The following is a 16,880-nucleotide window of genomic DNA, read 5'->3' as shown; positions in this document are numbered from 1 at the left end:
GCCGGCTCCGCGGGGGCCACTGGAGGAATTCCGGGGATTTCTCTCCGCATTTTTGACATTTCAACTGGTGATCTGTTGGAGGCGTGAAGTGGAGTCTTGGATCTTAACCGAATCATCGACCGAACAAAGCGTCAAATCGGTCGTAATTGGTCTAAGATAGAATGACAGAATACGATAAACTTAGCATCAGGGGGAGAATTCACTTCGAAGGAGATCCGAATCCAAGAAAACTGTCTGATCTTGACTTTGATTATCTTGATGTAGATGGATATGTATCAGAGGTTGACGGGCAGGTGTGATACTCGGAGGGAAACTCGAAGCGGGATCCACTCCGAGCTTCAAATGAAGCTCGGAATGAATGCCAAGTCACTCTAGTGTCACCCCACGCCGGGAATAGCGGACTGTTAAAGTCACATATTGATTTGTGAATTATGATTCTCCTTTGCTTTTCCTAGTACATCATTCAAAATGCCAACCGATATCTTATTTCTGAACGGTCGAATCCTGACCAACGAGTGCGCAGGTCATCATGATGAACCGACCTTCGCCGACAGCATGCTAGTCAAAGATGGCCAGATTGCAGCGATTGGATCACAGGCCGAAGTAAGCGCCGCAAGCACTGGTGTGAACTTCGAAACCCGCGACCTGCAGCAAAAGACTATTCTGCCAGGCTTCATTGATGGTCATATGCACCTTCTCCTCCTCGGCCAGTCTCTTCGCAAACTTGACCTAAAGCATTGCATGTCTCTGGATGATATACGATCGACTATTCATGAGTATGCTGTTGCAAACCCAGATGTCCCGACTATTCTTTGCAAGAACTGGTTCCATTATATGACGCCAAATGGGGCCACAGCTGCAATGATAGACGATATTGATCCACGACCTATCTTCATCGACGCAAGCTCCCAACACTCCTGCTGGTGCAATAATGCAGCACTGGAGAAACTTGGTGCTGCCGATATGCCAGATCCTGCCGGAGGCAAGATCCACCGTGATGAGAATGGAAAGCCTTCTGGGGTACTTGATGAAGGTGCCATGATGTCTATTATCTGGCCATACCAGGCAATGTCGAGCCCGAAGGAAGAGCGAATTGAGGCCATGCGGGCTGGTATTGCAGAATATAATGCTGCAGGATATACCGGATTGGTGGAGATGGCCATGGACGAAGATGCATGGGATGCGCTAGTCACTCTGCGGGAAAGGGAACCCAATCTTCCTATGCGTATCGCTGCATACTGGTTGATCAAGCCAAGTGATAAACCCAAGGAAAACTCGAAGCAAGTTCAACGTGCTCTTGAGCTTTCACAGCAGTATAACAGCACAACAAGCCCAGACCTCCGAATCGTTGGCATCAAAGTCATCTGTGACGGTATCATCGATGCGTGCACGGCCTATTTATCTGAACCATATGCCCCAGTGGACTCCCCTCCTCCTATTTGGGTGCCGAAAGATCTGGATCTAGTTGTTAAGGAGGCAGATAGCCATGGCCTTCAAATCGCCCTTCATGCCATTGGTGATGGGGCGATCAAAATGGCAATTGATACGATCGAGAACCACGCTAGCCCAGGGAGGCGACATCGCATTGAGCACCTCGAGCTGGCATCTTCAGAAGATGCAAAGAGACTCGGTGCTCTAGGCCTGACGGCATCCATCCAGCCGGTGCATGCCGATCCCTCTATTCTTAGAGAATGGCCTCGTCTCCTAGGAAATGACCGATGCCAGCGAGCATTTGCGTATCGGGAATTTTCTGATGCCGGGGCTTTGATGGCAATTGGAAGTGATAGCCCTACCTCACCATGGGAACCGATGCAGAACCTCTATGTTGCCACCACACGTCGCTCATCGAGAGACCCCCAATATCCCGATATAGTGAACAAACATTTCCAGCTGGGCATGTGTGAAGCGGTGGTAGCTGCGACCGGAGGTGCCGCTAGAAGTGTGTTCTCAGAGAGACGGGTGGGTACGCTGGCCGCTGGAAAGATGGCCGATTTTATTATTGTGGACATGGAGTGGGATGCATATTCTCTTTTGAAGGCTTCGATTAAGGAGACTTGGTACGAGGGAAGAAAAGTTTGGCAATGAGGCAAGATAGAGAATTAAAGAAAAGCTCAGGATTCGAATTATTGTGTCTGCGCGAACCTCAGGCACGTGGTAAATTCTGCGGACATGACCCGCCGCCAATGGAGATTTAAGAGTCCGTATCCGAGGGCCTGAAGTATACATACAGAACGTCAGGTATCTTGGAATTTGAGGTCTTGTTCATTAAGCAAATTAGCTAGTTCTTTAATATGGCAGCAATGCTCCCAAGGAGAAGTAGCCGTCAAACAACAAGCCATTGGTCGGTAACACCCTTGGCAGTCTTCGAATCTCCGCTGAGAACATGAATACATTGCAGGGCATAGGCGGCTTCAGGAGAGAAATCCTCAACAAAACGCCGGGACTTCTGCGTGGAATCTCGGGGAACGGTATCTGCCTCGCCCATGACCGTATCGTTGTCCCCACCGTCATCTGCATGGTTCTCGACCAACTGCTGCTTTTCTTCCTGGATTTTCTTGCTGAGGCTGAGGACCTTTTGGTATCCATTTACTGCCAAATGAAGCAACCCGAGACTGTGCCACACACGTGCAAAGTTAAACTCCATTTCTTGCTTCTCCTGCAGAGGAGTTCCGGCTTTCTCACGAACGCGACGATATTCGTCCATGAAAGATAAGCCTTGCATGATGAGATAGTGCCGATTTTCAGCCTGTCGTTTCATAGAGTGGTGGATGAAGCACAGTCCAATGGAGAGAAGGACGGCTGGGTTTTGATCGTCCAGAGCATATGCACGGAAAAAGTAGTTCAGGGCCGGGTAGAAGCTGTTTCCGGAATAAAGAATATGGCCGTAAAGCACAAGGAGGGCGACATCCAGTTCCTCGGCTGGGATGGGTTCGCCAGCATCGTTTTTCGTAGACAGGGCAGCGCGTTCTTTCCAAACAGACTGTCGAGGCTGGGGCTTTGAGGCATCTCCTGGCAAGGTGAAGTCCATAGCTTTGATCTGACGAAGCATGAATTTCATGTTTGGGGAAGAGTGAAATAAGGATTTGTGGGGATCGCCGGCCAGGTTGCTCAGCATGGCGAATAAACGATAGGTATCTGTCACAAACTGGTATTCCTTCATGAACCACCGAGCCTCGCCAGCGAGAGCTTCTTCATCTTGGGCATGAAGTGCACAGGCTATGATTCGTTAGCTCTGCCCATAGATAAAGTGGGGTAATCGCGTACTAAACCAACAGGTATGAATCAATCGAGACTTGGGTTTGGAATGAAACCAAATGCTTGCAGTTGCTGCTCCGTCTAGTGCATCGTATGCTTCTTCTGGATCGCCCTGCTTGGTCGTAAGAAGAGAATACTCGAGGAAAATGTCGAGCCATTCGTCGAAGGGAATGCCATGGTAATCGGTTGGAATGGTATCCGACCAATCCTCCTCGGCAGTGCCGTCACCTTTTGATTGAGATTAGCTCTGAACTACTGACAGGGGCATTGTATAGTGAGTCTTACCCATTGCCTTTTGCAGACGCACGGCTATCTCTTGCGCTTCGTCGAGCAGCGTACGACCTTTTTTGCCTTTTCGTTGAGAGTCGCCAGTATATCCCTGAAATTCCATCGTCCGAGCCATAGGATAGAAAATTCGATTAGTCCTAAAATCTCGCAGGAGAGCATCGGCGATGTCAAGCCAATCTTCGACCACATCCGAGTCGCCTTCTTTGATGAAGGGATGAAGCTCCTTTAATTTATCGAACAGGAACCGGATGTCGTCTGTTCTGTTCTGTGCATTCTTGGAACGATCTCCATTGCCAGTCGGTTCGGTTCCGGTCAGCGGTGAGCCCATAGGGCGAGGACCCCTTTGGAACTCAATAGCGAGCTGTTCAAGCCTATTGTCATCTCGCTTCCTTCGCCGAGTCCTGCCTTCCTGTCTACCGATTAACAAGGCTTCGTTGATATACTTCAGGGCCTCGTCGTTCATTCCAAAGTCCCCCTCGTAGAGAGTCGCCAGTCTCACACGGCATTCCATGTGCCTTGGGTCGTTTTCAGCCACCGTAAGATAGTACGCTTCTGCATCTTCCACCTTACCCAACGCCACGCAACAGTTCGCCATTGCCATGAAATAGCCGAGATCCGCATATTCGGTGGTTTGTTGAATCGGTGAGTAAAACCGGAAAGCTTCCTGGAACAAGCCAACCTTTTGCAAAGCATCCGCGACCTCTCTGAAAAGATCGCCGTAGTCAAAAATGCGAGCATTTTCTGAAGTATCATCTGGATTTAACCATTCGAAATGATGCTAGAGAATATGTTAGTGACATGGCCTTTAGGTTTGGGTAGCCGGGGCTCAACCGGGACATACCAGTGCTTCTTCATGGTGCTTTTCGCCCATCTTTAAGCGAAAAAGGCCCATTTTGATTCGCAACTCAAGAGGGAGACCGAGCCCATAGGAATCTAAAGGCCACAGGTCGGGGTTAAAGCCACTAGTCTTGATTCGACGGGGAGAATGTTCAGAGTCCCATTCCCGGTCATCGTCTTCAAACTTCTCCCACATAGGGTCATCATTTTTGCGACCCAAAAACCATCTCGAGAGGGTCTTCATCTCTGCAAGACCTTCCGCGTGTCTATTAACATAGCCGAAGAGCTCGGCATAGATATTGACATCAGACCATGAGAAGCCTCGGACCTTGTCAGGGTGGTCCCGATAGTAAACTATACTCTCGGACCAAATTTCAAGCGCCCGCTCAACGTCATTGAGATCGATATGTATTTCAGCCAAGTGTCGAAGCGCTCTAACGCTGTAGGGCTTTTCTTTCAAGATTCTCTCGTACTCTCCGGCTGCCCTACCCGTGTATCCGAGTTCTCGGTATACAGCTGCTCTTTGGAATCGAATATTGAAGTTCTTGTGATCAATTTCAATGATACGGCTGTAGCAGTAAACAACATCCGGGAGTGCATTTTCTCGATCGACACCGGCGCGACCGAGAATAAGTCTGGCTACCTGTAGCCATACTTTAGTGTCCTTAGGTCGAGTGTGAGCACCATTCCATAGAGCAGCTAAAGCTTTGTCCTTCTCGCCTTGGGCCAGGAAAATTTCAGAAAGAAGCGAGTGAGCTGGGAACATTTCGGGGTTGATTTGAATGGCGCGCATCACAAGTTCGATGGCGCGTCCATAATCACCATCAATGAAAGCAGAAGTGGCATCTGAATGAAGAATCTTGAATTCCGGGCTTGGTTCCATTGGCTTTCGCGGGCCTCTCTTAATGCCTTTGCCACCACGAGCACCATACCGGCCTGAGAAGCGCCCTCCGCCACGACGACGACGTCGCCGTGCGGCGCCCGAGTCTTCAGAGTCATCCTCTGTTGGGTATTCATCGGAGTCATTCGAGTCGCTGAATTATTCGTCAGGGCAAGGAAAAAGACGTTCTGTTCGGTCAAACCACATTACCTTGCATCCTCTTCGTTATATTCGAGCTCTGAATCTTCATCTGTGAGGAAGCCATTTGATTCCAGATGGGCCGTTTGATCCTCATCATCTGGCTGAACCTGGTCAACGGCAAGCTCATCGTTCTGTGAAGCCAATCCCTGGTATAAACGAGGGTCGATCACGGACGCGGAGAATTCCTCCGCTATAATTTGTTGCTCTTCTTGCCATGGATAGTGGATGGATTCATCGATGTCTGGATACATCGATTCCTCCGTGGGGGACATCGAGCCCATCGGATAATCCGAGCTAGCCATCACAACAGATCGGCGGCAACGCCGGCTCAGCTCTCTCAGCTTTCAAGGACAAAGAATGGCCGGGGGGGCGAACAAGTTGAATAATATTCAATGATGATTCGGATCGCAAAGGTCGTGACCCTATAATCAAAGAAAGGAAACGTGCGTTGTGAACCGGACTGCTGGGACCATGGCCCAGACCGTATAGACGCGCGCACTGAGTCTCTTCAGTGCGTTTCAGATGCAGCAGCCCCGATTATTCATAGTAACGACTCCACCTGGCCAATCGATTGATCACAGCACCGATAATAAGGCGGATCGTAGCGGACGCGCGCAAAGAGAGTTGTCAAGTGTTAAGTTGATGTCAAAAGGAACGAGGAACGAGTTCTGACTCAGTGTGAGTTTCTTCATTCCGTGCGGAACCCCGTGACTGCAACCCGAAAAGCCTCTCCGCCGCACTTCTTCCCATTCTCCTCTCTTCCCCCCATCATCTTCGATCTTCTCCCTCCCTCCCCTCCTCTCCCCTTTTTTCTTTTCTTTGGGTTCTAGGCTTAGGCTTGCTGTGTTTGACACACTATTGCCTCCTGGTCCCTGACTTTCCTTCGTTCGGATCTCCCTAATATTCACGACCTCTCAGCTGTGTGTTTGCTTTCCCTCCCCTCCCAAAAAATTCGAGGTGCAGCCACTGGCCTGGTCTGTGCCCCAATCATTGTCGCCTAGAAGTCGAAATTCGGGCTTTGAAATCCATCTCTGCCAACTGTTGAAGTCCCGGCCTGTTCGGTCAGGTTCTTTTTTTTGATTCTATTTTGTTACGCAAACTCAGCAGGTGCTGCAGGTGTTTTGCAGTAATCTTTTCCCCGACTGTATTTACTATTCACCTTTATCAACCTGTGAGCCATGGCTAGCCATATCATCGGTAACCGCAACAGCACCCCGGAGGCTGCCCCGAATTCCACCTTGCGTCCCCCATCGTCGGCTCGCAACTTAGGTACGCACCAGCTGCGAGCCTCGGCCGACATGTCCGGATTCCCCTCGCCGCTGTCCTCCCGCAGCTTGCGTCCATCCTCGGAGGTTTTCTTCAACCAACAGTCCCAAGGCCAGAACTCGACGGAGGATGCGCTGGATCGGGCTGCCCAGCAGTGGCTGGCGGATATCGATCAGTACGAGACAACGTTGGAGGAGATGGCAGCTGCCACCCTCGACCAGGACTTCAAGGATGAACTCAGTGCCATCGAGCAATGGTTCCGTGTCCTGAGCGAGGCCGAGCGGACCGCCGCTCTGTATGCTCTGCTGCAGCAGACTACCCAGGTGCAGATTCGCTTCTTCATCCAGGTTCTGCAGCAGATGTCCCAGGGCCACCCCATGTCTGGACTGCTTTCCCCGCCAACTTTGGTGAAAAAGGTATGGAGAATCGGTCGCAGGTCCTTATTCACGTGTGAAAAGCCAGCTTTCTAACGTTATTTCAATGATTAGATGCCATGTCGAGCCGCTTGAGCGATGCCATGTCGAAACTCAATATGGACACATCACGGAGTTCCTTGGGCCGGCCCCCGCCATCCCCAGGCGCGAAGCGCAACTCGGGACTCGATTCCTCTACGATTAATGCCATGTTCCCCGATGCCGCCGCCGCGATCGCTAAGAAGAAGGCGGAATTCACGCAACAAACCGGTAACGCCCCTCCCTCCAACCGCAACAGTGCTGTCTTTGGAGACCGTGGCTCGTTCGTTGCCCCGACAATCTCTGCTCCCGACAACAACTCCGACGGCCTGGGCCAGCCCCCGGCGTCGCCATGGGCTCAGCGTGGTGGACTATCGGATACACAGCCTCCGATTGCCCGGCCTAAGTCGTCATCGGGCCATCAACCTATGGGCCAATTCAGCCAGCCTTCTGGCATGCGTTCGCCTCTCCCGCAGACCGCTACCATCCCTGCCCCTGATATCGAGCCACCCCTCCTCTCACCGTACAATGTCGGGAACCACAGCTGGGCTTCGATGACAAACACCCCCATGACTGCGACATTCGGCCAGCAGAATCAACAAAACCAGAATTCCCAGGCGGACATGGTGGCCAACGCGACTGCGATGAAGCTGGCGGCTTTGTCTACAGTGAACAACCGAATTGCCCTGGATGACGCTCGCAAGTACCGCCGGGCCCGCTCCAACGATGGTCAGGGCAGGAACTCAGCTGCCAACCCAACAATTCCCCAAGGCCTGGCCAGTCCAAGTCTGCACGGATCGATGGGCCAACAGCTCCTCAACGCCCAACAGCTTGCCGCTTTGCAAGCTCAGCAACAAGCTGCCATGGCAGGTCGTCGCTCTCGCCCAACCTCTCCTGGTATTGCCATGCAAGGCGGTGGTCTGAACCCTATGAGTTTCACCTCGCCACAGAACAACGGATTCCTAGCCGCCTACGACCCGAACAACCCTCTCATGGGCAACGGACTAGCATCGCTAGGTATCGGGCAGTTCGGTCTGGGTGGCGAGGGTTACTTGTCTGACCACTCCGAAGTCACCCGTGGCCGATCGCCGCGTGGTCGACGTGGAAGCTCCAAGCCCCCCCGAAGACCCCACCGACCCTGCTCTCCTGAAGGATATCCCCAGCTGGCTGCGATCCCTTCGGCTACACAAGTATACCGACCATCTCAAGGACCTCAAGTGGACGGAGTTGGTCGAACTTGACGACAAGGCTCTGGAAGACCGTGGTGTCAACGCGCTGGGTGCGCGCAACAAGATGTTGAAGGTAAGTGTTTTCCTCTCTTCACTTTGCTTGGACTCGAAGCTAATGATTCAATAATAGGTCTTTGACCAAGTTCGAGATGCCCGCGCGGACGGCAAGCTTGAAGATCTTTGATTTTGAGCCCTGTATGCAATGAGCAAGCATGATGTTCTGACTCATGCAAAACTAACCTGCTGTCCCAGCGATTTGCATGGAACCCGGCATTCGCATATCTATCATGTGTGCTTTTTTGCCCTTTATTTCTCTATTCTTTTTTTTTCTTCTCTTTTCATTTTCTTTTCATTTTATCTTCTTCTCATTCGTTCTATGATCTTTGGTGGTTCACCCTAATACGATGGATGTGGAATTCGACATGTATCAAACGCAGTGATGTCAAGCAACGGATTCATGAGGGAAAACTTCGGGCTACTGAACATTGAAAATGGCGAGGTTAATCGTAGATATGTCATGATTTCGCACTGTGCCTATATACATTGAAATGGTTCCGATGTAGCTGTGTAGTTTAGTAGAGTAGACCACTGGCACCTTCTTTGCCTACCCAAACGTAGTGTGGTCCGTGCACGCATAGGAAACCACGTACCTCCGCCTCACCTCCCTCTTCCATTGCACAACCAACCGAAGACAGAGAAATACTCCTCTTTGCTGCAACCCAATTGCCGAGAACAACGGCTAGGATCCACCGCCGTCCTCATCTGCTTCATCTCAAGCAAATTTCAAAAACGACATCGGTCGCAACACCCTGAGACCCCCAAGCACACTCAAGCAGCAACGAGCCCAAAATGGCCCCAACAAAGCAGGAACTCTCCCTGCTAATCAACCCTCTCGTCCCGGAGGCTGTTCAGCATAATAACCGGGTACGTTCCAACCCCTCTACATAGTAGAAGAGACTCACCACCACCGCCCGATCCAAACCAAACTAACCTATCTATCCATCTCCAGGTCCTCTCCTCCCTCCACAGCCTAACAGCCTTTCTCCTCGGTCTCTCCGCCGGAATCCTAGCCCTCCAATCCGCTACCGGCTTCGCCTTTTACTTCCTCGGCACTGTTCTCGTCAGCGGACTCTTCCACCTAGCCCTCATCCAGCGCTCATCCGGTGCGGGCGCGGGCGCGTTTTTCCCCGGTAGTAACGGGGGTGAGATTGAGGGGTCGGTGGCCATGGGCAAGGATGGTGTTGTGCGCATGGATCTGGTTGAGAGCAGTAAGAAGCGCGGTGGCTTTGTTCTGAGGAAGGGTGCTTGGAGGGATGTTTGGCTTGGTGGTGGTGTTCTTAGTGAGGCGCTGAGTGGATTTGTCCTTGGGTGGACTGGTGTTGGGGGTGTTTTGAGGTGATCTGATCTGATCTCTCTTTTGTCCTTTCTTGGGATAATGTTACGTTACGTGGGACTCGGATCTTTTCGCAGAAAGGTTTCCGTCCAAGGTTTACTACTTTCGATGAAATGGTTGAATTTGAATATAGAGTTGCCTCCAGGCTTTGTTAAATATCTGAAGTACAAGCGAACGTTCTACCATCTGTATATTCTTAGTAAATGTCTCTAGGAAGAGCGGGAATTAGTACTAGTATCAAACCTTGAGGACAGGGGAGAGATATTCCAGACAGAGTGCCCAAGTGCCCGATATAGGATGGCCGTAAGAAACCTTGGAAGCGTTGAGGCTCAGAGCTATGGTATCTGAGTGCAGACTATCCATTCTTGCTATTGTAGATTGGAGCATTTTAATAAAGTCTTCTTGTTCAGTATCTAGCCATTCTGTCAAGTCGGGAAAATGTACAGATGCATGGCATCGGAGTCTCACCCCATGTAAGAACCAAATTACTGATTTACGGAGTTACGTCAATCGAATATAAATCGTTACTAGAACAACTTTTGATGAGGAAAATCACGCAGTCTATATTGAGGGTATCCCTAGTAATGCATCAATGGGACCAAGCCCAGTATAAAATGTCCAATGGAAAGTTCCCTTGGGGAAGTGATGTACATCCTTGGGCCCAAAACCCAGCCCAAAGGATCAGGAAATATATGCGCCAAGGCCGGTATGGCCTAATATGTGAAATGAAAAGTTCCCCTGCGCCAGAAATCTCCAAAACATCAAGCAAGGGAGATGATGGAAAGAGGAAACAAAAAATGAAGAGATATTAACAAATCATACCCGGGACATATCGATATCAACTGGACTCCAAACCAGGGAATATCCATGATAAGATGTAAATATTGCAATGCGGAACATTCCAAGAAACAAATGATAAAATGTTTCTTTTTCGGTCATCCCTTACAATGGGACTTCCTCGGACGAGTTGGCCACGGCACTTTGGAGAGCACTGGTCAGATCGATGTGGAAGAAGGGTCTGTTCATGCCCTGGACCAGAGCGACCTTGCGGCGGGAACGATACGCCTTGCTGTCAGTCAAGTCGCGTTGAAGCTTGTCTTCGCGGATCACAGTGCTGTCCTCAGAGGAAGCGTCGATAGGGTCAGTCTCGAGCTCGGTAGACTTGTTGTCGGCCTTGATACCAGCCTCCAGATCCTCGTGTGCCCCGTGTGTCCGTTCGTTGGTCATCATCTCGGCGTGGGCAGCCGCGGAGGAGCTACCCTCGATCTCAGCCACGCTGAAAATGGGCTTCCAGCGGTGGAAGCCTTCGTTTGAGGCGGGAGTCGGGTATCCAAAGCCGGCAGCGGCGAGTGCACGCTTGGTCCAGCGGTTGTTGAGATGGGCGAAGTGCCACTGTACAGAGCGAGGTGAGGCGAACAGGTCCAGCTGGTTGCGCACGTCGATCAGATTTTGAACCGAGGTAGTATCAACATTGTTGACGGAAGAGAAGTCGAGAATGATAGCTTGCAAGAGGGGTCGGGGATCCCGAGCGTCTTCTGGCTCCTTGCCACGTTTCGGGCCCGCGTCGTTCCAAGGACGGTCTCCCGGTCTGGCAAATGCGTGAGGGTTGGTACGTCGGGTGCTGTTGAAAATGGTCTTGACCAAGTTGTCGGTGTAGTGGTTGGCGTTGGGATAGTTGAATCCCTCGGAGAATCGGTAGATGAAGATACCGGGGTGAGGCTGCTCGATATCGACCTCGGGGTTTGAACCATCGGTGCGGTTGATGGGCAGAAAAATGGAGCGTGTGTGATCCTCCTCGTCATCCGAAGGATCTCTGGCCGCTCCGAAGGACCCGTATTTGCCATCGCCATCCAGCAGGTGGTCACCCACAACTGAGTGGATGGTGACACGGCCGAGAAAGTGACCACGAGCCTTAGCCACGCGGAAGAGCAGAACCGCAATAGATACACAGATTGTGCAGTAGATACCATCCTCGATGGACGAGAAGACAGTCACGATAACTCCGATGAGGAAGATGAATGCATCAAGAGGAGCCACACGCCAGAATTGGTACACCACATTGGGAGGGGTAATCAGATCACCGACAGCGTGGATGATAACACCGGCAAGGGATGCATTAGGGATATAGAAGAAGAGGGCAGGGAGGGCGTAGATAGCGAGAAGCACCACAATAGCGGTGATACAACCACCCAGTGGGGTACGCACACCAGCCTTGGACTTGATGGCAGTACGTGAGAAAGAGCCGGTCGCGGGGTAGCCACCAAGGAAAGGACCAAGGAGATTGGTGACACCAATACCAACGAATTCCTGGGATGGATCAATGGTATAATTGTTCACACGGCCGAAGGATTTGGAAATGGCGATATGCTCGATCAAGAGGACAATAACGGCAGCTGGAAGCTGACCAGAGAACGCACGGATGATCTTGGGGTCCATAACAGGCACAGCAGCATTCTGGAAACCGCGAGGAACTTCCCCCCAGGAGTTTAAACAGAGGGTCGTCACGACGGTGCAGGTTCACAGCGGCACTGATCATGGTGTAAAACAGAATGACGAAGACGGTCCGCAGGGTAGAGACGAAAAACCAAATCTTCGCCTTCGCTGGGTACTTCTTCGCAGCGTAGGTGCAGCCAGCGCGGATAATGTACAACATCGCACAAGCTGTCACACCCATAGCGGCATCGATTGTCGAAGTGGGTAGATATTTGAGGGTGTTGATAATGGTCAGGTAGGTTGCACCGCGAGTGGAAAACCCAGCGGTCTCACCCAGCATAGTCGATACCTGACCAGAACAAATGTTCAGAGCGGAACCGGTCATGAATGCAGAGATGGCGGGAAGAGGAATAAAATCGACAATAAATCCCAGGCGGATAAGGCCCAGGAAGCAGACAATACCACCAAGAATTACAGCTAGACAGGAAGCGACCTCGTGCGTCTCAACGTCAGGATATTGGGCTTGGACCTGAAGCACAATCTCGCCGGTTAATGTGGACATAACAGCCACGGGCTAGAGAATTATAGGTTAGTTGAATACGTCCCACATTGTGCTGTCTAGGGAAGATTCCAACTCACTCCGATAGTAATATCCTTGGACGTGGCAAAAAACCAATAGACCAAAACGCCCATAAAGGACGAATACAGACCAAACTGCACTGGCACCTCCGCCAGTTTGGCATATGCCATACCCTGGGGAATAACGACGGCACCAACAGTGATACCAGCTACTAGGTCACCCAGGAACCATTGCATATTGTAGCGGCCAATCCAATTGAGGAAAGGGAATAATGAAATGAGATAGTTGACGAATTCGCGGAAAGAGGGAGTAATTTCGCGGATCCATTCGACACTGGTGGGCTCGGGCTCGTTGTAGGAATATGTGTCGACAGTACCGACAGAGAAAGCGGACTCGCCGCGAGTGACGGGGTCATTGGCACCCATAGGGTCACGGTAGGCGACCTTAATGCCCATGCCTTTGGCCAAGGCATTGCCGGCCTTCTTGAAACTCTCACCAGCCATGACGTCCCGCAGAAGGCGAGTATATCAAGTTGCTGGGATCGGAAAGGGAAGGCGAGATCGGAGAGGACTCGGAGGCCCGGGGAGGGAGGGAAGGGTGGGGGGAAAGATGATAGATCGATGACAAGATTTCTCCAAAAGAAAAATGTGGTCAGGGAGTAGGTTATAAACTGACAGAGCCGCTGATCACACAGTGGACATTGTGACAGGCGCAGTGAGGTCAGGTCAAGTTCCAAAAAAGAAAATGATAATTAAAAGTCAAAGGAATTGTTCCCAAAAAGACAAGGGCTAACGATAGATGTGGAGATGTGCGTGATTCGGGTGCAGATGGCGTAATATGCTAAGCTCCCCAGATTTTGAATTGGCGAATGCTTAGGGTTTTCAAACGCACAGGACTCGCAGAGAGATCACACGGTCAAGGGCTGAGCAGATGCAGACCATAAGAATGAAACAGGGCGAAACAAGACTCGTGGACAGCGCGGCATGGCCATGACCATGGAGGTGGAGTCCGGAGTCCCACCGATGATCGCACTGAGAGTCTGGAAGGTGGATGATGACGAGTTCCTCCGAGTTTAAGTTGGTGCAGGTACGAGTATCCCGTAGAAGAAATGATTCCTGGTATTCTCGAGGTAGGGGTCTACCCATGGACGTATATACTTGACTAGCTTTCAGAGAGATACAGATGTACTACATAACACTACTCCTTGTATTTCATGGCTATATCTACAGAATCTACGAGTTCAAGTACTCCAGGTACACCCTCGATCGTCGGAGATTACCTCATCCATGCCAAGCATCAGATGACGAATCAGGACGCCTCCCACGCGGGCAAGAGTTGATCAACCGTGGGGCTGCAGATCCAATCACCGCCTGTGCTGATGGTGAAATCGTCCACTTCGATGGTGACAGCAAAAATTTCCCATTTCGTTTGCCTTCGGTGGATCGGCTGCCTTTCGTATCCAATTGCCGTCAAAGGGAAGCTTTACGTTTTGCACTCGGGGCTCCGACACTGCCACTGTCTGCTCCATTCTTCACCGTTCTGTCTGAACACTCTAGAACTCTCGATTTTCCCGCTCCTCTGTGGCAACCCAATCCACTTCTCCCTCTTGGCGGTGGAACTGCCGCGACGCTCCCTACTATATTCGTAAGGTCCCGGGTTCACGCCCACTCGGAGCCCCTAAAGACCAGAGTAACAAAGGGCAGTCCCTCTCTCCGCTCGCTCTATTTCCCTCGTTTTCCTCGGATCTGGCATTCCAGATCGGCGTGCATGCACAGTGCGAACCCAGAGGTCAAACCGTCTCGCTACTCGTACGCTCCTGGATCCTTTCTGGGACCGTGTGACGTATGAGGGCAGCGGAATGCACAACGGTCGTCGCAACGTTCGAGATACAAAGATATACATTGTAGTCCAATGGATACTCCATGTCATCTTGATTAAGCACTTGCATTAACCCAAGGCGTAATCCAGATCGATATCACATCATAGCTTAAGCGCAGCTGCGGCCCATAACTTTAAATCCGGCCACGAGGGCGTGTCGTGGCTATCAATCTGCTCTCCGGAGAAGTACGTAGCCCCTCTAACGGAGAACGGAGTACTCCTTCATTCAGATCGATTCCGATAATACACTCCTGCTATCTACGGCAGGTGGCCCTATCCATGGCAGCACGTTTGTCTCGGTGCCCAGGTGTGATACATACATGTCGCATGTATGTATTGGAGATCACGCCGACCTCCAAGGGTCCCCCCATGCTCACGACCAGCTCAGAATGCGACCCAATCCCATTTCCAACATCGCTGCCTTTCTTCCCCCCTACTCTCTATTTTCTTTGCTTTTTTGCCCCGATGGCTCAGTTCAATACGAGAGATCATGGGGCGCTGCCAATGCACCTACATAATGCAGCTTAACTCCGAGTCAACTTGCGTGTTGGACTAAAATGGCACGTTGCAGACAAGCTTCCCACCGTCTCCCGCGTCTGAGTGGCGCATCGCTTCGGCCGTTCAGCTCCCCCCCCCCTCGACATCAAATACCGCCTACCCAAATTAACTTCGAACTAAAAACATTTAGGCTCAGTCAGGGGGAAATGGAACAAACAAATCAACATTTACGAGTACAGAGTATTTCGTACCGGAGAAAGGGGAAATAAATGCCGCATTCAAAACACAACAAACAACAAACTCATCCAACGCTTAACTCCGAGTCTTCATACTTGAAAGGGAGAAAGAACAACGCATCCGGTGCGTTCGTTGCGCCCGTACCTCTCCCCGATCGCTTGGCTGATGCTAAGCTACATATTTCTCCCATGGGAAACCATGTGGGAGGGGCTCTCACGGTTGCTGCAGGGCGTGTGCGACTGATCCGTTTGACTTTGTGGACAAACCCTCGTGCATCCTGTGTCGTCATTATATCCCCTAAAAGGATCGACTGACTCTAGGTTACACAACCTCGGTGATAACAGTGATGAACTGTCGAGGGAGCCTTTCTTCCTTCTAGTTTGTCCACTAGTTTCCGTGCTGTGGAGGCTCCATTCACAGTATCCGTTTCGGGGTCTCGTGATGATGTGATCGGGTACGATCCGAGGCGGGGTGACACAATGACGGGGAGTGACCTCTATACCGCTCCAGATGGTCGGATCCAAGCTCGCTTGGCGCTCGTATACCGTGAGCATAAGCCGAACTGCTGATGTGTATAATTATGAGTCGTGATGGGGAGACCTAGGAATCCGTCTGGAATTGGCGTTGTAGCTGAGAGCTAGTATGACCCTCGTCGTTGTTGAGAGTGATATTCTTTCGGCAATATCAAGGGTCACTTTCCTGTAAGCCCGAGGAATACCCATCATCATTCATGTTGAAGTCAGCTTGAGCCTCAGGCACGAAAATTGGGTACTATGAGCCAACATACTATTTTCTACCGTTCTTCCTCGTGGATTCCAGGTCTGGGGTAAATAAATATTGCTGAGATTTCCAGTCAAGTTTGCAGCCTGAAACTTTCCAGTACTTTTCTTTCAAAGCACAAGTCTGAGCTTGTAAGGTTCCTCCCGAAGCCATGATATATCGATGCCCAAGCTTTCAGCGGTACCAACCTTTTTTTGGAACATATATAATAGACTTTTGTCGGCAACTTGAACTCGACACTACCTGGGTACCTAGTAGTACTAGTAGTACTCATCGAATAAAATAATTTAAGTTTCTCATTTCACTGTATTAAGTTCGAGCCTAGGTAGCATCAGTCCAGAGTGTTTAGTTACTCCTACTATCAACTTTGCCCAGATGTTGCGTTCAAAGTTCCAGGGTTGAAGTATTAGGTATCATCCAGGGATAGGTACCTTCTGGGAAAGCTCGCTACTAAGGTATACACTATTACCGTTGTGGATCATCTTCTTTGAATTTCGAAGAAGGACCTTGCTGGGATTCATTTCACTCAAAAACACTATCATCCCAAAGAGTGGTTCTTCTGACCTTTTAACCTCGACCCTGAGAGCCTCACCATCACTCCAGGGCTGGGCATGAACCACATGGGCAATGGATCGACTAGGAGCTATTTTAATTCGAATTGTACAGTTTCAAA

The 16,880-nt window shown here is 50.8% G+C and overlaps 5 protein-coding genes across 5 annotated transcripts; 3 read left to right on the top strand and 2 right to left on the bottom strand.

Annotated features, from left to right (window-relative positions):
• Positions 1–468: 468 nt before the first annotated feature.
• N7481_000892 (amidohydrolase) lies at positions 469–2,085 on the top strand (the record flags this gene model as incomplete). The annotated part of the gene is made up of 1 exon (XM_057260111.1): positions 469–2,085. The coding sequence occupies one exon, from the start codon at positions 469–471 to the stop codon at positions 2,083–2,085; it is 1,617 nt and encodes a 538-aa protein (XP_057127943.1).
• A 238-nt stretch (positions 2,086–2,323) lies between these two features.
• N7481_000891 (tetratricopeptide repeat protein) lies at positions 2,324–5,763 on the bottom strand (the record flags this gene model as incomplete). Its single annotated transcript, XM_057260110.1, has 5 exons — positions 2,324–3,216; positions 3,265–3,483; positions 3,541–4,321; positions 4,385–5,414; positions 5,471–5,763. 5 exons carry the CDS (start codon positions 5,761–5,763, stop codon positions 2,324–2,326), a joined length of 3,216 nt encoding a protein of 1,071 aa, XP_057127942.1.
• An 876-nt stretch (positions 5,764–6,639) lies between these two features.
• On the top strand, positions 6,640–8,592 carry N7481_000890 (RNA-binding protein VTS1; the record flags this gene model as incomplete). Its single annotated transcript, XM_057260109.1, has 4 exons — positions 6,640–7,156; positions 7,216–8,226; positions 8,288–8,481; positions 8,539–8,592. 4 exons carry the CDS (start codon positions 6,640–6,642, stop codon positions 8,590–8,592), a joined length of 1,776 nt encoding a protein of 591 aa, XP_057127941.1.
• Positions 8,593–9,257: 665 nt separating this feature from the next.
• Positions 9,258–9,807, top strand: N7481_000889 (EMC6 family protein; the record flags this gene model as incomplete). The annotated part of the gene is made up of 2 exons (XM_057260108.1): positions 9,258–9,332; positions 9,418–9,807. The coding sequence occupies 2 exons, from the start codon at positions 9,258–9,260 to the stop codon at positions 9,805–9,807; spliced, it is 465 nt and encodes a 154-aa protein (XP_057127940.1).
• Positions 9,808–10,743: 936 nt separating this feature from the next.
• Positions 10,744–13,317, bottom strand: N7481_000888 (SLC26/SulP family anion transporter; the record flags this gene model as incomplete). The annotated part of the gene is made up of 3 exons (XM_057260107.1): positions 10,744–12,272; positions 12,307–12,808; positions 12,874–13,317. 3 exons carry the CDS (start codon positions 13,315–13,317, stop codon positions 10,744–10,746), a joined length of 2,475 nt encoding a protein of 824 aa, XP_057127939.1.
• Between the last annotated feature and the right edge of the window lie 3,563 nt (positions 13,318–16,880).

Source organism: Penicillium waksmanii (assembly GCF_028829765.1).
Source record: "Penicillium waksmanii strain IBT 27052 chromosome Unknown utg000001l:1.0-4852451.0:1.0-4856178.0, whole genome shotgun sequence".
Classification (NCBI taxonomy): Eukaryota; Fungi; Ascomycota; class Eurotiomycetes; order Eurotiales; family Aspergillaceae; genus Penicillium; species Penicillium waksmanii.
Note: the sequence above shows the minus strand (reverse complement) of the source record. Positions and strands in the feature narration are given on the sequence as shown.